Genomic DNA, 17238 nt, shown 5'->3' on the forward strand with positions numbered 1-17238 from the left:
AATAAAGTAAAGTAGCTTCAAGCTAAAGAGACGTGACCGGATCCTCCTGCATTCTGCAGTCCCACACAAGTCATGCAGGAGGAGAACCTCTCTGAGAGCTCACGACTCCTGTTGGTGAGTTCTTGACCAGCAGAATCCACTTTTTAGGTGAAGCATCACTTTAACAATGTGAACTAGTTTGAACCCACTGGTCTGATTCTGAGGGAGTTTCCAGCTTTATAAGAACAGGAAGACTCAACTGGCGTGACGTGTGCTACAATGTGATGTCACAGCAGCCATATTGGATGAGCTGGAGTCTGCCCTCGCACTGCGCGGTGGTGGACCCTCTGCCCAGATCTCTGGACAGTGCCCCTTGGTGCTCCAATCAGACCCCTGGACCAGGTAGGCTAGACTCCCTGTCGGCTGGTTGCAGTGGTGACGGGGTGTCCAGCGGGACCAGTCTGGAAGTTGGCCCCCTGCAGGTCTGGCCCATTCCTCAGCCCCTCTCATCGCCTCTCTGTCCCATCACATCACATCTTATGTATCACTAGGCCTTGAGGGGCTGGACCCCCCAATTTTAATCACATCGTAGACATTTAGGGCTTGGGGGAGTGCATGAGGATGTACTGGGAGACTCTGCCGTCTGCAACCGGCGGGGCTCCCATGCCCTGGGTGCCTCCGCCAATTTTAACTACATTCTAGTCATCCACATCATCACATCTACATTCCTATGCACAACACGCACCCTGTACCCATGTTGGGATGGGGGGGCAGCTGGGGCAGGGAGTGGGTCCAGTGCTGCCTCCTTTGCTAACTGCACGATTGCAGGCCTGGGGGCCTGCCCGGGGCTCTTTGTGGGGGGGGCTGGTCCTCTTCCCAGCATGGTGGTTGGGCTGGGGTTGTCCCCCCCCCCCTTGTCCTCCCTGTCCTGTCCTTGGTCTCTCTTCCTGTCCTCTCCTGAGTCTCAGTCTGGTAGCTTCATCAATGAACCAACACCATTCCTAATGAAGTTCAACACAGAAGGTGATAGGAGGAGTTTATCAGGTTCCTCCTTAGCAGAGTAGAACTGCTTCAGTCCAACAAAGCACCAGGAACATGGATGCTGCTGCTGAACAGGACAGGGTAAAAAAAAAAAACTTGTCTGATTGATTTCTACTATTTTTGGTCTCTTTTGATGACGTGTGCTACAATGTGATGTCACAGCGGCCATATTGGATGAGCTGGAGTCTCTCAGGAAAGTTGTTTTCTTTTTTCTTTCCAAGTCCATTCATAATGAACCAAAGAAAACATTGCTAATAAACCAGCAGAAGACGAGGAGGAAGTTCAAAAGTCTCTGAACTTCAAGTCAGAGGATCGACGTCAGGTTGCCAGCAACAGAGGGACCAACTAGATTAGACTGATGAAGAGCAGCACCTGAAGGCTGCCATCAAAGAAGAAGACCAGAGAAGAGAAGAGACTGAAAAGAGAGGGGAAGATTTGGAGCAACAAACAAGGACGAGGACTTGGTGATGTCTGGACCTGAGACCAGCCACCGCACCTCTGCTGCCTCACAGCTGCTGACCAGCAGGGTGAGGACGCACCCAGAGGTGAACTGCAGTCACTTGAGCAGCGAGTCAGGGAGTTCTTCAACAACAGAGAGGTTCCTATGAACAGGGACCAGATCGCTGCTCGTCCACCAAACCAGAGACACAACAACAGGCTCAGCATCATCGCTCCATTTGTGAGCAGAAAACATGAAGCTGAGGAGCAAAGAGTCCAGGTGTCCATGCAGAAGAGCCTCTCACAAAGACAAACTGAGACTGAGACAGAATCCTGACAAAGAGGAAGAGAATTCAGGACTGGTGGAGAGGAGCTGGAGAGTCCTGATCAGACTGAACGCTCACCTGAGCAGGTAAAAGTGACAGTGGTCAGAGACCTGGAAGATCTTGATCAACATTCATGACAATGTTGAATGTTGAGGAGGAGAGGAGGAGGGGTGAGGAGATGTCCCACTGTCAATGGAGTTGTGCTGTGAAATATCAGCAACTTCAGTTTGGGAGAGATAAATCTGGGAAAACTGGAAGAAAATGAGTGAATCCACACTTTGGAAGTCTTCTGCTGTCAAGATCCAACAATTTAGGAGTTAGAAAATGTCACTGATCAGAGATCCACTTCCACCAGAACATCAGCTTGAACTGTGACTGTTATTCTGAAGAGGAGTTCAGTTCTGGAGTCAAATGGAGCAGTTTTCAGTCCTTCACTTCACCAGCAGGAGGCTCTGCAGCAACTTCTCCTCAATCAAAGAGAGCGTCATCAGTTTCAGCAGAGATTTAGTGAGCAGCAACTTTGGAGCCTTGGCTGAATGATAATGAGCTGCAGCATGGAGGAGAGGCTCTGAAAGGTTTAGTCCAACCAGGGTCAGAGAGAGAGGGGGCTGTTGCTCTTCAATGCCAGGTTCTTGATCAGATCACCATGGTTACTGAGAAGCTGATGGATGTGTGACCTCTGAAATTGAGGCTGACAGATGCAGAACCATATTAGTTAGTTGTGTTTCTAGAGCGCCGGGTCACGCGTCGATCAGTTTCATCCACTTCCAGGATGACGTGAAGAGCATCAGGATAAAGTGAGAGTTTGGTTTGTTGGATTTGGTGAAATCTGTTGATCATTCAAAACTGCAGAATTTGTTCCTTCATGTTGAGTGGAGTTTCTATCCAGTCGTTGTAGAACCTAAGAGAACCTGAGAGAACAGAGCAGCACTGATGGACAATCTTTCTATCAATGTGATTGATGGACAGAGGAAAGTCAACTGTTAGTGGCTGGTGGGAGCCACCATTTGCCTGTTTACAGTGGCAGAGATGAAGAAGAACTTCAAACTCAGAACAAACAGACAGAGGAACAGTTTGGAGGGAACAAATCACCAGAGGCAATGAAGGCTCAGAGCAGAACCTGAGAGTCCTGATTGACAGGAAGTTTCTGGAGAGGACAGCAGGGAATCCTAGGATGAGGTTTGACAGCCATTTTGGACTCTTTTTGACCGACGTTGTCTGTTGAAGGAGTTGAGACAAGTTCCTAAAGAGGAGGGAACCAAGGTGAACAAAGGGTTTGGAGAAAGACTTTAAGAAGAAAAATAGGCTCTGGAGGGAATTTATCAAGCATCCACCAGAGGAAAAGGAGGAGAAGAACAAAGTAAAACCAGAAGAACATCTGATGAGATCGAAGCGAAGTAAAATCTGGTCAACTGGACGTAGGTTTATCTTGAAGACGTTTCACCTCTCATCCAAGAGGCTTCTTCAGTTCTAGTGAAGAGTGTGGAATTTCCAGCTTATAAACCTATGTGGGAGTGGTCAGTGCTATTGTGGTGGAAACGACCCTCCCGAGACTCACCTGGCCTCCCCAAACGACAGTCGTTGTGAGGTGTCAGGGAGTTTCAGGGGTGGTCGTTAGGGAGTTTCACCGACCACTCAGATGCTAATGGACTGTGCTGGCAGCAGCCGTTCCACATGGGTCTTTCAGCTGAGCTCTTTGGGGAAGCTTTGAAAGGACTTGGTTGTAAATAGGTGAAAGGAAATGTCGCAGTCCACCTCCTCTGCAGGCAGATCCGTGCAGACCTCACTGTACGGATCTCTACATAGGGGAAACCAAACAGCCCCTCAACAAGCGCATGGCCCAACATAGAAGAGCCAACTCTGGAGGACAGGACTCAGCGGTTTTCCTCCACCTCAAGGAGGAAAGCCACTCCTTCCAGGACGACCATGTCCAAATCCTCGACAGAGAGGACAGATGGTTTGAAAGATGAGTTAAAGAAGCCATCCACGTCAAGATAGAGAAACCATCTTTGAACAGAGGAGGTGGACTGCGACATTTCCTTTCACCTATTTACAACCAAGTCCTTTCAAACCTTCCCCAAAGAGCTCAGCTGAAAGACCCATGTGGAACGACTGCTGCCAGCACAGCCCATTAGCATCTGAGTGGTCGGTGAAACTCCCTAACGACCACCCCTGAAACTCCCTGACACTGCACCACGACTGTCGTTTGGGGAGGCCAGGTGAGTCTCGGGAGGGTCGTTTCCACCACAATAGCACTGACCACTCCCACATAGGGTTATAAGCTGGAGTTTCCACACTCTTCACTAGAACTGAAGAAGCCTCTCGGATGAGAGGTGAAACGTCTTCAAGATAAACTTACTTCCAGTTGACCAGATTTTACTTCGCTTCGATCTACGATGACCTGGATGAATGAGAACCTACACAGACATCTGATGAGATCAGAACAAAAAGACTCTTCTGATCAGTTGTTGGAGAAACAGAACATGGACATCATGATTGAACTTCAGCCCTCATGAATGCCTTCCCTTCATGTGGAGGAGAGCTTGTTAAACTAGAAGAAATATCTAGTAGTCCAGCTCAGGATGTTCTGCTCTCATCATTCTGACCAAACTCTTTGGACGGGACATCGGCCAAATGTCCTCCCTGTTCCACCACATTCTGGTCTCTGTTCTTTCCTGTTCTATCCTGCTCCAACTTCCTACAGAGACTCAGACCATGAGAGGGTGGAGGATGAGAACCAGAGGTGTTCCTCACATATGAAGTTCAACTGGTAAAAGTCTCATCACACATCCAGGACTTCATCCACCTACCGAGCTGCAGTTGAAGCTTTGACCACTGGCAGCAGCCTCAGAAGAGCCTCCTCTGAAGCTGAATATTTGCTCAGGTCAAACACGTCCAGATCTTCTGAGGACAGTAAGATGAAGACCAGAGCCGACCACTGAGCTGGAGACAGTTTAGCTGAGGACAGACGTCCTGATCCCAGCAGACGCTGGATCTCCTCCACCAGAGAATCTTCGTTCAGTTCATTCAGACAGTGGATCAGGTTGATGCTTCTCTCTGGAGACAGATCCTCATTCATCTTCGTCTTGATGAACTCAACTATTTCCTGTTTGGTCTCTGAGCTTCTTTCTGTCTGTGACACCAAACCTTGCAGGAGAGTCTGATTGGTCTGCAGTGAGAGACCCAGGAGGAAGCGGAGGAACAAGTCCAGGTGTCCATTGGGACTCTTCAAGGCCTGGTCCACAGCTCTCTGGTGCAGGTGTTTTAGTTCAGGTTCACCTCTGAAGACTCGTGACCTCCGGGATGTTTGTTTCTCTGTCAGCAGATGGACTCCAGAGTTGATGAAGGTCAGATGGACATGAAGAGCAGCCAGAAACTCCTGAACACTCAGATGAACGAAGCAGAACACCCGGTCCTGGTACAGTCCTCTCTCCTCTCTGAAGATCTGAGTGAACACTCCTGAGTACACAGAGGCTGCTCTGATGTCGATGCCACACTCTGTCAGGTCACATTCATAGAAGATCAGGTTGCCTCTCTGCAGCTGATCAAAAGCCAGTTTTCCCAGAGCCTTCATCATCCTCCTGCTCTCTGGAGTCCAGTGTGGATCCGTCTCAGCTCCTCCATCATACTTGACCTTCTTGACTTTGGCCTGAACCACCAGGAAGTGAATGTACATCTCAGTCAGGGTCTTTGGCAGTTCTCCTCTCTCTCTGGTGGTCAACAGGTCCTCCAGGACGGTCGCAGTGATCCAGCAGAAGACGGGGATGTGACACATGATGTGGAGGCTTCGGGACCTCTTGATGTGGGAGACCATGGTCTCGGCCTGTTCCTCATCTCTGAATCTCTTCCTGAAGTACTCCTCCTTCTGGGGGTCAGTGAACCCTCTCACCTCCGTCACCATGTCAACACACTCAGCAGGGATCTGATTGGCTGCTGCAGGTCGTGTGGTCATCAAGAGGTGAGCGGAGGGAAGCAGTGTCCCTCTGATGAGGTTTGTCAGCAGCTCGTCCACTGAGGTGGACTCTGTAGCATCGGTCACGGTCCGGTTGTTGTGGAAGTCCAGAGGGAGTCGACACTCGTCCAGACCGTCAAAGATCAACGCAACCTGGAACTCTTCCAACCTGCTGATTCCTGCTTCTTTGATTTCAGAGAAGAAGAGATGAACAAGTTCCACCAAGCTGAAGTTCCTCTGCTTCAGCACATTCAGCTCTCTGAAGGTGAACGGGAACATGAAGTCTATGTGCTGGTTGGTTCTGCCTTCAGCCCAGTCCAGTGTCAACTTGTGTGTTAGGACCGTCTTCCCGATGCCAGCCACTCCCTTTGTCAGCACGGTCCTGACTGCTGTCTCTCTTCCAGCTGAGGCTCTAAAGAGGTCTTCTAGTCTGATGGTTGTTTCTGGTGCGGCTGGTTTCCTGGATGCTGCCTCAATCTGTCTGACCTCGTGTTCCTCATTGACCTCTGCAGCCCCTCCCTCGGTGATGTGGAGCTCTGTGTAGATCTGATTCAGAAGGCTTGGGTTTCCTGCTTTAGCGACCCCCTCAAATACACACTCAAACTTCTTCTGCAGGTTGGACTTCAGTTGACTTTGGCAGGCTGCAGAAGTTCCTGAATGAACAAAGAACAAATGGAGTCAAGGGTGAACACTGGGACTCGTCCTGGTCCTGATATATCTGGGTGCTGCAGGAAGGAAGCTGGAACTGGTTTGACGAGGGCTTGAATGTGAGGAACCTTCACTTGGATCAAAACATGATGCACTCCAGCTTTAAAGCTGTTCAAATCATCTTACTGCTGAGCAGACGGTCAGCCAGCTGCTCCTGATTCATTCTCTTGAGGAAGTCCAGTGTGATCTTCATGAACGCCTCTCTGCTCCTCCTCTGCTCCTCCTCATCATCCAACCACTCCTCTGGTTCATCTGGACTCAGAACCCTCCGGAATCTCTTCAGCTCCTTCTTCACAAAGTCAACAATCTTCTCCTCCAGCAGCTGGAACAGAATAAATGTCAGAGTGAAACGAGTGGAGGCAAAAACAGGTCATGTGACTGAAAACCTGCTGGTCTCCAGTGAGTGACTGAACCCTCACAGACCATAAAGATGGAGTCCAGGTGTGCTGGGTGTTGCTGGATGGACTCACCACCGAGACCATCTGAGTTCTGCTGATCAAGTCTGTGGAGACAAGATGAAGTCAAAGAACCAATAGTAAAGGAACACCAGGGACCTTCATGGTAGCAGGGACCTGGACCCAGCAGAGATGGGGGGGGGGGGGGGTCTGTGGCTGGTCCCAGACCTGCCCATAGCCCCCTGCTCTTGAGTGGAAGAGATCGTATCAGAACAGACAGTTTACATTCTCACCTGGGATCAGACTCCAGTCCACCTTTGAACTTGAGAGGAAGACCCATAGACCAATCACTCTTCATGGACACACAGCTGGGTTCGGGGGGGTCTGGTGTCCTCTGAGAGAACCTGATGGAAACAACACTGATCAATGCTGACGATCAGGAAAAATCATCCAGGAAAACAGGAAAATGTTGAAGGTCAAACGTTTTAATGATGACGATAAAAAAAATGCCTGAGAAAAATGAGTTTCAGTCCTCAGAGCTCACCTCTGACCAGAAGACTGTTGACCATCTTTGAAAGAAATCGGCTGATCCATACAGGCGTTGCTTCTGAAGGACACACACCTGGGTCCAGGTCCAGCTCCAGGTCCAGCTCCAGCTCCAGCTCCAGGACCAGTAGAGTCCAGCCTGGTTTTCTGGGGAGGGGCTCCCTCCTCTAGGTCCTCACTCTGATTCATATCAGAGTTCAGACCTTCACACAAACACAACAACACCTTCATTTATCAACAAGCTTCACATCTCAGGACCCAAACTTGTGACTCCTCCAAGTTCAAATCCTTCTCCTCTTCAGAAACATGGTGGAGAGACATTCATTCTTCTCTGTCTGGAGGACGGAAGTCATCTGATAGCAGCAAGAAGACCTGAACCTTTGGACTCCAGGAGGACAGTTGAACTTTGTCTGGTTGAGCTGCTCTGAACTGAAAGAGCTGCTATCAGATCCAACATCAAAGTCTGACAAATGAACGTGTGACATGCCCAAAAATAGTGCGACCATTTTTGTGTTGAGATATTCCATCGTCGTCTGCCGCTTATTCCTTACTAGTCAGGGTCGCGGGGTGGGAGGGTGGAGCCTATCCCAGCATCTACAGGTGAGAGGCGGGGTTCACCCTGGACAGGTCGCCAGTCCATCGCAGGACCAACATACAGAGACAAACAACCATTCTCACTCACAGTCACACCTACAGTCAATTTAGAGTATCAATCAGCCTCGTCCCCTCTTGATGTCTTTGGACTGTGGAGGAAGCTGGAGTACCAGAGAGAACCTGTGACAGTCTAGACCCCACTGTCACTGTTTGTCCCTAACCCACCTCAATAAGTGCACAATTGTTTGGTGGGATAACATGGACAAACCCGGAAACAACCAGCAACATTAAAGGACATTTATTCACAAAACCATGCATCAAACAAATTACAACCTTCTCCCTCACCAGGGCTCTGAACTGGATCCTAAAAGAGTCAGGGTGGGGCTGGAGCCTTTAAGTAGGCGTCGAAGGCTACGCCCAAATTGGGGCGAACCATTCCCTGTCCGGAGACAGGGGAACTCGAACAGTACATGGACATGTGAATGGGTTTGGTCAATGAAGGACACTGGACATTTGTTTATTGCAAAGTAGCAGATATATATGGTCACTGAAGGACATGGTGTTTCTTTGCTGTATGTTAAGGTACACAGAACAATTTGGGAAAACAATGCAACTCCCCTTAACTGGTCTTTGGTCTGTCTGGTGGGAGGGGCCATGAGAGTATATAAGGGGTGAGAGTGGGCTTACAAGGCAGTCTGCTGTTAACTCTGCTGGGGTGAGGTGCTCATTGCTGAGGTCCAGAGGTGAATATTGTTTCTTAAAAGTTCTATTGTTTCCAAGTTATGATGTTCTTTCTATTGATTAAGCTAAGAGTAAGCCATGGTTGATATGCGCATTGACTTATTCTTGTTGAAAGTATTGTGACTGCTAAAACACAGAATATGCATATTTGATTTATTCTTGAAAGTATACTGCTAAAACATCAAATGTATGCATTTGATCATTGTTAAATATTTTGATTTGTATCTGAGTTATTATGCTTTGGTTTTGAGCTTGTTATTTAGTTTTGATTATTTTTATTACAGACCTCTGGTCCCTTCTGTATATAGCTGCTTTATTACATTTGTGTATCACAACTGGGGACATAAATATTGTTACAACTTATGCAACTCTGTCGTGTTTTGCCATCAGTGGTTTAATGTCTGGGTCTCACACTACCCATACCTGTGTCCGGGGTGTGACATTTGGTGGCAGTGGTGGGATCCAGACATTAAACCACTGATGGCAAAACACGACAGAGTTGCATAAGTTGTAACAATATTTATTTCCCCAGTTGTGATACACAAATGTAATAAAGCAGCTATATACAGAAGGGACCAGACAGGAACAGGGAGAACATGGAGACTCCACACAGAAAGATCCTGTGCTGGAGCCAGGACTCGAACCCGGAACCTTCTTGCTGTGAGGCCACAGTGCTGACCACTGCACCACCGTGCAGCCTGTTTAGATATTCATTTAATTAAAAAAAAAAATTTCTTTGTTGCCAGGGTTTAATACCACCTTAATAGAATTGAACGACATCGCTGTCATGTTAAATTTTATGTCAGTTTCGACATTGAAACATGGTGAAAATGTGCCGCATCAGGGTGGAACCTTCGTCACAGGAGCAGGTGCGCCTGGGTGGTATGCCTCAGACACGATCTGGACCATGGACACAATAAAGAGTAGACACCGCTCGGACTGCTGCGCAGCGAGAAATACGGCCGCCATCTTGGTCCGGTCAAGCTCCCATACGCTCCAGTCATTCGTATGGTGATTCAGCGATGCCGGAGCACTGTGCGCCGTATTCCTGTGCCAGTGTGCGGACGGTAGCGAGCAGGGCTCAAGGGTTAACTTATCACAAGTAGGATTAAACGTTTCCTCAACATTCTACCTGATGGTAGAGTCACTTGAAGACAGCTGACTTATTCACAATTATAGCAACTTTGGTGTTAGCAACAGATTAGCATTCGATTGGAAAACTTTGTTTGGGAGAGAAGAAACTTGAAGGAATAAAATAGAAAGTAGGAAAGTGAACTCTTTTTTTTAAAGATTTTTTTGTATCTATCCATCTTATCCATCCATCCCTGTCTTTCTGTCTTGCCTCCAGCAGATCTGAGACTCCTCAGGATGACCCGGCAGCCACAAAAATACTACTTTAAGCATTACAGTACGTGTTTGCTCAGTTTATGGTACTATTTATAGTATACTATTAATACTAATAGTATTCATTGTACTATGACTACAAATTGAATATTATCTCATATGTTCTTGGGGGTCTGCACGGTGGTGCAGTGGTCAGCACTGTGGCCTCACAGCAAGAAGGTTCCGGGTTGGAGTCCCGGCTCCAGCATAGGATCTTTCTGTGTGAGTCTCCATGTTCTCCCTGTTCCTGTGTGGGTTCTCTCTGGTACTCCAGCTTCCTCCCACAGTCCAAAGACATCAAGAGGGGACGAGGCTGATTGATACTCTAAATTGACCGTAGGTGTGAGTGTGAATGGTTGTTCGTCTCTGTATGTTGGCCCTGTGATGGACTGGTGACCTGTCCAGGGTGAACACCGCCTCTTGCCCATAGGTGATGGGATAGGCTCCAGCCCCCCCGCGACCCTTAATGTGTAGGAATAAGCAGCAGATGATGATGGATGGATGTTCTTAGGTTTAACTTGAAATTGTGCAATTTTTGGATATGTAGGCTCTATATTTGTGGGTATTTCTTCAATTTTCCAATTATTAAAGTAGACAGTCTGCTTCTATATGACATTATTAGTGTGTGTATACAGATCTATAAAATTAAACAAAATCAAATAAATATATATTAAATTAGCCAATTAAAATGGCCAGTTTTTAATAATCACTGAGACGTAGCAGGAACCAGCTCTAACCTAGTTATCCTTGATTAATTATGTTACTATGGCATCTACAGCCACTGCCGGCATCTTCTAAAATATTATTTGATTCATTATGAGTGTTTGAAAACGCCAAAAAGTTATGGCCTCCATCATGAATCTTTGAATGACTTTTGTAGAGGAAAAAATAGCGTCGTATTGAGCGAACTATGATTCATTTAATGCGCTGAGACTTCATTGCGCCGGTTAAACAGCGGTGCAGAGTGAGGCGGGCGACCGGACCAAGTTGGCGGCGGCATTTCTCGACAGCGCCCATTCGTGGTAGCGGCGGATGCGGAGTCTACTCTTTACTATGTCCATGATCTGGACGATGAACGGGCTGCTGTGTCTTCATTGTTGCTGTGTTTCACAGAACAGTTTGTGACTCTGGTCCCAACCTGGGACCAGAGTCACAAACGTATCACCATGACAACCTGACTATCAGACTGTTGGTGTCATCACCTTCTGATGGAGAACAGAATCTCTATGAAGCAGCGAGTGCAGGTGAAGGAACCAGCAGCTCTGACTTTGGAAAGATCTCAGTCCAACATTCCTACTCGGAATGTTGATCCAAGCATCAGGAAACTCTGATGGTTCGGATCAGATTCCAGGTTTGAGTCTCAGCTTCACTCCTCCAACAGCTCAGAATCATAAACTCAGGCTTTTCTAGCAGCTGCTCCGCCTCCAGGACCTCAAACAGCAACACTGAATGATGCTGTGGTCAGGACCCTCTTTCATGTCTGGATGAGACACAGCGGCTGTCCCTCAACTCCAGTGTGAAGTCTGGCATGTTAAGATCCGGTTGGACCCGTTCATACTCTCCCTGCATTCTTCCCTGATGACGCAACATGAGAAATCAAGCGCTGCTGGTTTGCTGTGAACGTTCCCACTGACGCTCGTTGTGAACCAGCTAGAATCCCACCTTCACACCTCCTGATGGAGACGGTTCAGCTGGACACTCAAGCAGGGAGCCGACTCAGTCAGAGGGATCCTGTTGGTCTGGGGGGTTCTCACCTGCTGAACTCAACCTGCACACTCGTTCAATGGTTCTTTTCTTCCCTCCTTCTTCCCCCTCCTTTAATTCAGTTAGCGGTTCAAGACAAACAGGTGACCGACATGGACAGACATGTCCATTAATCATGGCCTTCATACCTGGATCAGAGAGACGCTGCTCCTTCTCCCTCCTCAGGCCAGGTGTTTATGTGCATTTGATCTGGCGTCGCTTCCTCATAACAAGTCAACGAGAACAACCTGAAAACCAGTCAGGCCACAGGCAGAAACCAGTTACATGCAGTTGTCCCATCTCTCCACTAGATGGTGCTGCCTGCCTCTATGATGGCTCCAGATCAGATGGATCCCAGCAGCAGCAGTTGAGTTCCTGTCCCTGCTTCAACACTTCCAGACCTTCATGAGGTCACATCAAGTTCTTCCAGGATTCACTGAGAGACGTCTTTGAACAGTTGCAGCTTGTCTCTGTCCAGGGTCTCATCATCATCTCCCAGTTTTCCTCCTGCTCCCCCATTCAGACCTGAACTGCCATCAATATTATTCATGTTGTTATCTGACTGAAGTCTTTACACATCAGAGGTGCCACCCTTGGGCCATGCTGGGGTCGTCCCTTTGGTTCGCTTCTCCCACTTTTCAGAAATTTCTAACCTTTGTTTTAAAAGCTCTGGGTTCTTCACCCCGATTAGGACGGTTGATACGATACTCATTTTACAAGTTGCACCTTTAACCTGTTCTTCTATTGGCACTTGGAATAAAAGACAAGAGGAAAAACATGAACCTCTGTGCAGGAGTCCAGGTGAGCACGGGGGGACTATTTTTAACTTTCTGTGTATCTTCTGGGCCGGTTGCCCAGCTATGAGTCAACTGTACTACAATACCCACACACACCTTAGTCACGCCCACTGACCATTCCCACCAATCACAGCTGGAGGAGCCAGGAGGCGTTTCCCCTTCAGTCATACACACCTCTCCTTTCACTCGTTCATGTTCCTTTCCCTCCTTTCACTCTGACTCCTCCATCAGAACTGGGCAACAACAACTCCTCTATCTGTGCTGCAGCCTGGCCTTTTATCCACTTCAACCTCTCCCTCCTCACCCGTCCAGCCCTCCTCTCACACCCTCACTCTTACCTCCAACTTTGGAACTCCAACATGGAGCGACACAAGATCTTCAGAAGAAGTGCAGGTTATAGATTTGCTAGATGAAACAGTTTCCATGAACAAAGGGTTCACATTGATGGAATAAAGTACAAGAATTCTTTGATTTAAAACAAATGCATGACCAGTTTTGTGTGAAGGGGAAACATGAATTAGACTTGAACAAAACGTGGTCCAGATGTAGAACTGCAGCAGTGTTGAACCCAGGTCTGACTGCTAGAGGACCAACAGAGCCCATCAAGCTCTGTGTACTGGAACGTGGAGTTTAGTTCCTGTCACACAGCACTGCTCTCTCTGCTCCTCTCAGCCACACTCCTGGATGAAGCTCAGTCACACCACACATATGAACACTCACAAACACACAAGGACACACACTCACCAACACTAAACATGAACAAACACAACCTGGTCAGCTTGAGTCAGGTCTGCTCAGGTGTCCTCAGTCAGGGGGGACTGGACCCAAGCATTTCTTTGGTTTTTATTGTGTGTCCTTATTCTGAGGGATGTTTCCCTCTCTATGTTCAGGAGGTTTATGGGACTTGCTGGTATTTTCAACTGAATGGTTTACTGGAAGCTGGAGTGACTGATCAGACCAGTCACTCCAGGAAACCTCCTTTAAATGCTGTCAGAGAGGGAGAGCCGTCTGCTGGTGGTGGTGTTCATTCCTCAGTGGTAGCCTCTATGGTTGATGTTCTACTTCCCTCTGGTGGTGAGGCAGTGGGGATGCAGGTGATCTGCTGGTCTGGTTGAACGTGAGTGGACAGAAACCTTGTTGAGGTGACTGGGAGTTCCTGACTGTGGTGAGCTGCCTTGCTTCTCCTCAGGTCTTCATGGTGGCTTTCTGCTGGACTGTTGTTGAAGAGAACATGGCATCTTAGCATTTTCAGCTCTGACATCTGGACAGTGGACAGATGTGACATCATCATGGTCTCACTGCCTGCTTTGTTCATGGATCAATGGAACGTTGTGTTGGAACCTTTATTGTAGAACTGCTATGAGCTGAGAGCTCAGTGTTGTTGGAATAACGCAGCTCCACATGGGACTGATGTGATGAAGAGGTTTTTATTGAGCTGAAGCTGGAGAGCAACAATCAAAATGGAGCAGCAAACATTCTGATGGCAACGTTTACAGAGGAAAACTGTTGCAGAGTTCAGAGTCCCAGTGAGTCAGGTCAGGACTGGGAACACTGGTCTCTCCTCAGCACCTCTGACACTGGAGTCTGGGAGCCCTGGGTGGCCTCACAGCTCACCCAGCCCACCTTCCTCCACTGGTCTGCGGGGAGCCTCAGGGTGCTGCTCCAGCTGTAGAGGCCGTCCTTCTCCAGCACCCCGGGGCTCCTGCTCTCCTCCCCGCCGCTGCCGCTGCTGCCGTCCACCTTCCAGGCCAGACTCCAGTCTGAAGGGAAGCCCTTGTTGGCCAGACACACCAGCGTGACCCTCCCCTGCTGCAGCTCCTGGCTGGAGGGGGGCACCACCGTCAGGGAGGGAGGGACATCACCTAGAAGACACCGCTCAGATTAGAGGACAGGCTAGCTGTCAATCAAACCCTGCTGCTAGGACACCAGGACTGTGAGAGCAGATTTCCTCTTGAAGGAGTTTCTGTCAGATGTTTCTCTGCTCCAGCAGTCACTCACTCACACATTGTTTCACTTCCCTTCAAGAAGCGGCTCAGAAAGAGTCCTCACCGCCCAAATAGAAGCAGGACCCTGACAATGGAGGAAAGCCCCTTTTGCAGCAGCTCCACTTTGAAAACTGCCATCAACTAAAGCTTCTCTGTTCAGTCATGAAGATGAAGAACAAAGAAACCCCACACATTCAAATCTCCCTGATTCAGTACCATGGGGACAATGTTTATTTTGTCCTGTTACCAGGAGGAGGGATTTACCTGTGGCTGAGCATCAAAGGCAGCTTCAAGGAGCCAGAAATGCCCTTATTTGGACATGACTTTGTCGAAGGACTCCCCTGAAATTCAAGGCCCTGAATGGGAAAGTATTTACAAACCTGGTAACTTAAACAACAAACCAGTCAAACCACAGCTACCAGTTTAAACTTCAGACTTGGAGGTTCATGTTCATGATCGACTTCCAAAACTTGACTTCAGAATTCTTTGAACCCAGAATTTTTTTACTCTTTGATTTCAGAATTTACTCTTTGATGTCATCGTGATACAATGGACCAAACCTCTCGATTTGATATTCTACTGCCCTCTGTTCACTGTTATGCAGATGACACACAACCTTACTTGTCGATGGAGCCAGACGACACAAGCCAGCTTACTCATCTGCAAGACTGCCTGAAAGACATTAAATCCTGGATGTCTTCTAACTTCTTAATGCTAAATTCAGATAAAACTGAGGTCATCGTGTTTGGACCTAAACACCTCAGGGACACACTCTTGAATCGGATCTCTACTCTAGATGGCATCACCCTAACTCCGAGTACAACTGCAAGGAACCTTGGGGTCATTTTTGACCATGACCTTTCCTTCAGCTCCCACATAAAGCATGTGACTAGGACCGCCTTCTTCCACCTGCAGTATCGCTAAGATTAGGAATATCCTTTCCCAGAGTGATGCTGAAAAACTGGTCCATGCATTTATCACTTCTCGGCTGGACTACTGCAACTCTCTCCTGTCAGGATGTCCTAAATACTCCCTAAAGAGTCTCCAGCTGGTCCAGAACGCTGCAGCCAGGGTTCTGACAGGAGTTAAGAAGAGAGAACACATCTCTCCCACTTTAGCTTCTCTCCACTGGCTTCCTGTAGGATCTTGCCTCCATTGGGTCAACGGACTGCTCAAGTTTAGCGTACATACACAGCAAATGTATATGTGCTGTTGTTAAATTTCTGAAGTGTACCATTATTACTTTCAATCTGTAATAATTGTGACCGTTTGTGATCGTTGTATCAGGCTTTGAGTTGTGTAATGCAATTTCGCCTTGGGCTCGATCCCTTGGTGACAAATAAAACACTCAAATACTCAAATAGAATCGACTTCAAAGTCCTTCTGCTGACTTATAAGGCTCTCAATGATAAAGCTCCATCCTATTTGAAAGAGCTCATTAGTCCCTACTGTCCGACCAGAGCACTCCGCTCCCAGAATGCAGGTCTTTTAGTGATTCCCAGTATCTCTAAAAACAGACTGGGAGGTAGAGCCTTTAGTTACCGGGCTCCTCTACTGTGGAACCAGCTCTCTCCATGGGTCAGAGAGGCAGACACTTTAACTACGTTTAAGTCCAGGCTGAAGACTTTCCTTTATGACAGAGCCTTCAGTTAGGACTGGTTCAGGTAGCTCTGAACCATTGATAGCTATGCTGCTATAGGCTTAGACTGCTGGGGGACACATCAGGTTACATGGAGCCCTTCCCTCCTCTCCTCTCCTCTCCCCCTCTCTCCTCCTCTCCTCCCTGCACATTTTTGGAACTGTCACTACCACTACTTGTTGCACTTTGTAGTTTGGCCTTGGTGTCTCGCAGTCTCTCTGTGTTTCCACAGATCCACCTGAGCCCCAACCGCCGCCTGCATCGCCCCCCCCCCTTATTCCCTACTGTTACACCGGCCTGCGCTCCCCTTCCATGAACCAGTCTGCCATCCAGTCCCCCATCAAGCTGGCTTGCTCTCCCTGCCTCCCCTTCCAGAAGCTTCCTTCTTCAGCTGTTATTAACATTTCCGTGTTTCCCACATTTTGTATTGTAAACTGTTTTCTTGTCTGTAACAACATCTACTGCACGTCTGTCCGTCCTGGTGAGGGATCCTCCTCTGTTGCTCACCCTGAGGTTTCTCAGATTTTTCCCTGTTAAAAGGGTTTTCTATGGAGTTTTTCCTCAGTCGATGTGAGGGTCTAACGGCAGAGGATGTTGTTATGATGCCATGTGAAGCCCTTTGAGACAAACTGTTGGTGAAAATGGGCTCTACAAATAAAATCGCCTTACCTTGTGACATTCAGGACATTTTTGGAGCCTCTTGTTGGATTTTGCCACAGAGAATCAGAGCCAATCAAAAGCCTGGTGGACTTTAACATGGAGGACTGAACAAGTCAAGAAAGCATCAGTTTGACCTTCACAGGTGTTTCTGTTCCTGTCTCAATGCTGTAGAAAGAGCCTGAGGAGCTCAGACGGGAGAGCATCAGACTTTTAATGTGAGGGTCCAGGGTTCAAGTCCCTGTTCAGGTGCTGTGGAGGTTCCAGTGTTTGACAACATGGTACTGGATGAAGTTTAGTGTTGAACAAACTGT

The 17238-nt window shown here is 48.1% G+C and overlaps 1 protein-coding gene and 1 long non-coding RNA gene across 3 annotated transcripts in view; one reads left to right on the top strand and one right to left on the bottom strand.

The window, feature by feature from the left end:
* Positions 1-12061, bottom strand: part of LOC147270259 (protein NLRC3-like) — a 15653-nt gene extending 3592 nt beyond the window's left edge. For both annotated transcript variants that reach the window (XM_086218415.1, XM_086219156.1), the window contains exons 1-6: positions 11996-12061; positions 7384-7588; positions 7133-7243; positions 6868-6946; positions 6571-6766; positions 4595-6389 (exon numbers count right to left, since the gene is read on the bottom strand). In XM_086218415.1, coding sequence (XP_086074541.1) covers positions 4595-6389; positions 6571-6766; positions 6868-6946; positions 7133-7243; positions 7384-7574 — 2372 coding nt within the window. In that variant the 5' untranslated portion in view covers positions 7575-7588; positions 11996-12061. The remainder of the gene's footprint in view (positions 1-4594; positions 6390-6570; positions 6767-6867; positions 6947-7132; positions 7244-7383; positions 7589-11995) is intronic.
* Positions 10908-15353, top strand: LOC147270260 (uncharacterized). The gene is made up of 3 exons (XR_015118867.1): positions 10908-12037; positions 12158-12647; positions 15233-15353. It is a non-coding gene; the product is annotated as an uncharacterized LOC147270260 (long non-coding RNA).
* Positions 15354-17238: the final 1885 nt, after the last annotated feature.

This window comes from Aulostomus chinensis, chromosome 1 (assembly GCF_037954235.1).
Source record: "Aulostomus chinensis isolate RoL2024-O1b breed Wild chromosome 1, RoL_Achi_v1.0, whole genome shotgun sequence".
Lineage (NCBI taxonomy): Eukaryota > Metazoa > Chordata > Actinopteri > Syngnathiformes > Aulostomidae > Aulostomus > Aulostomus chinensis.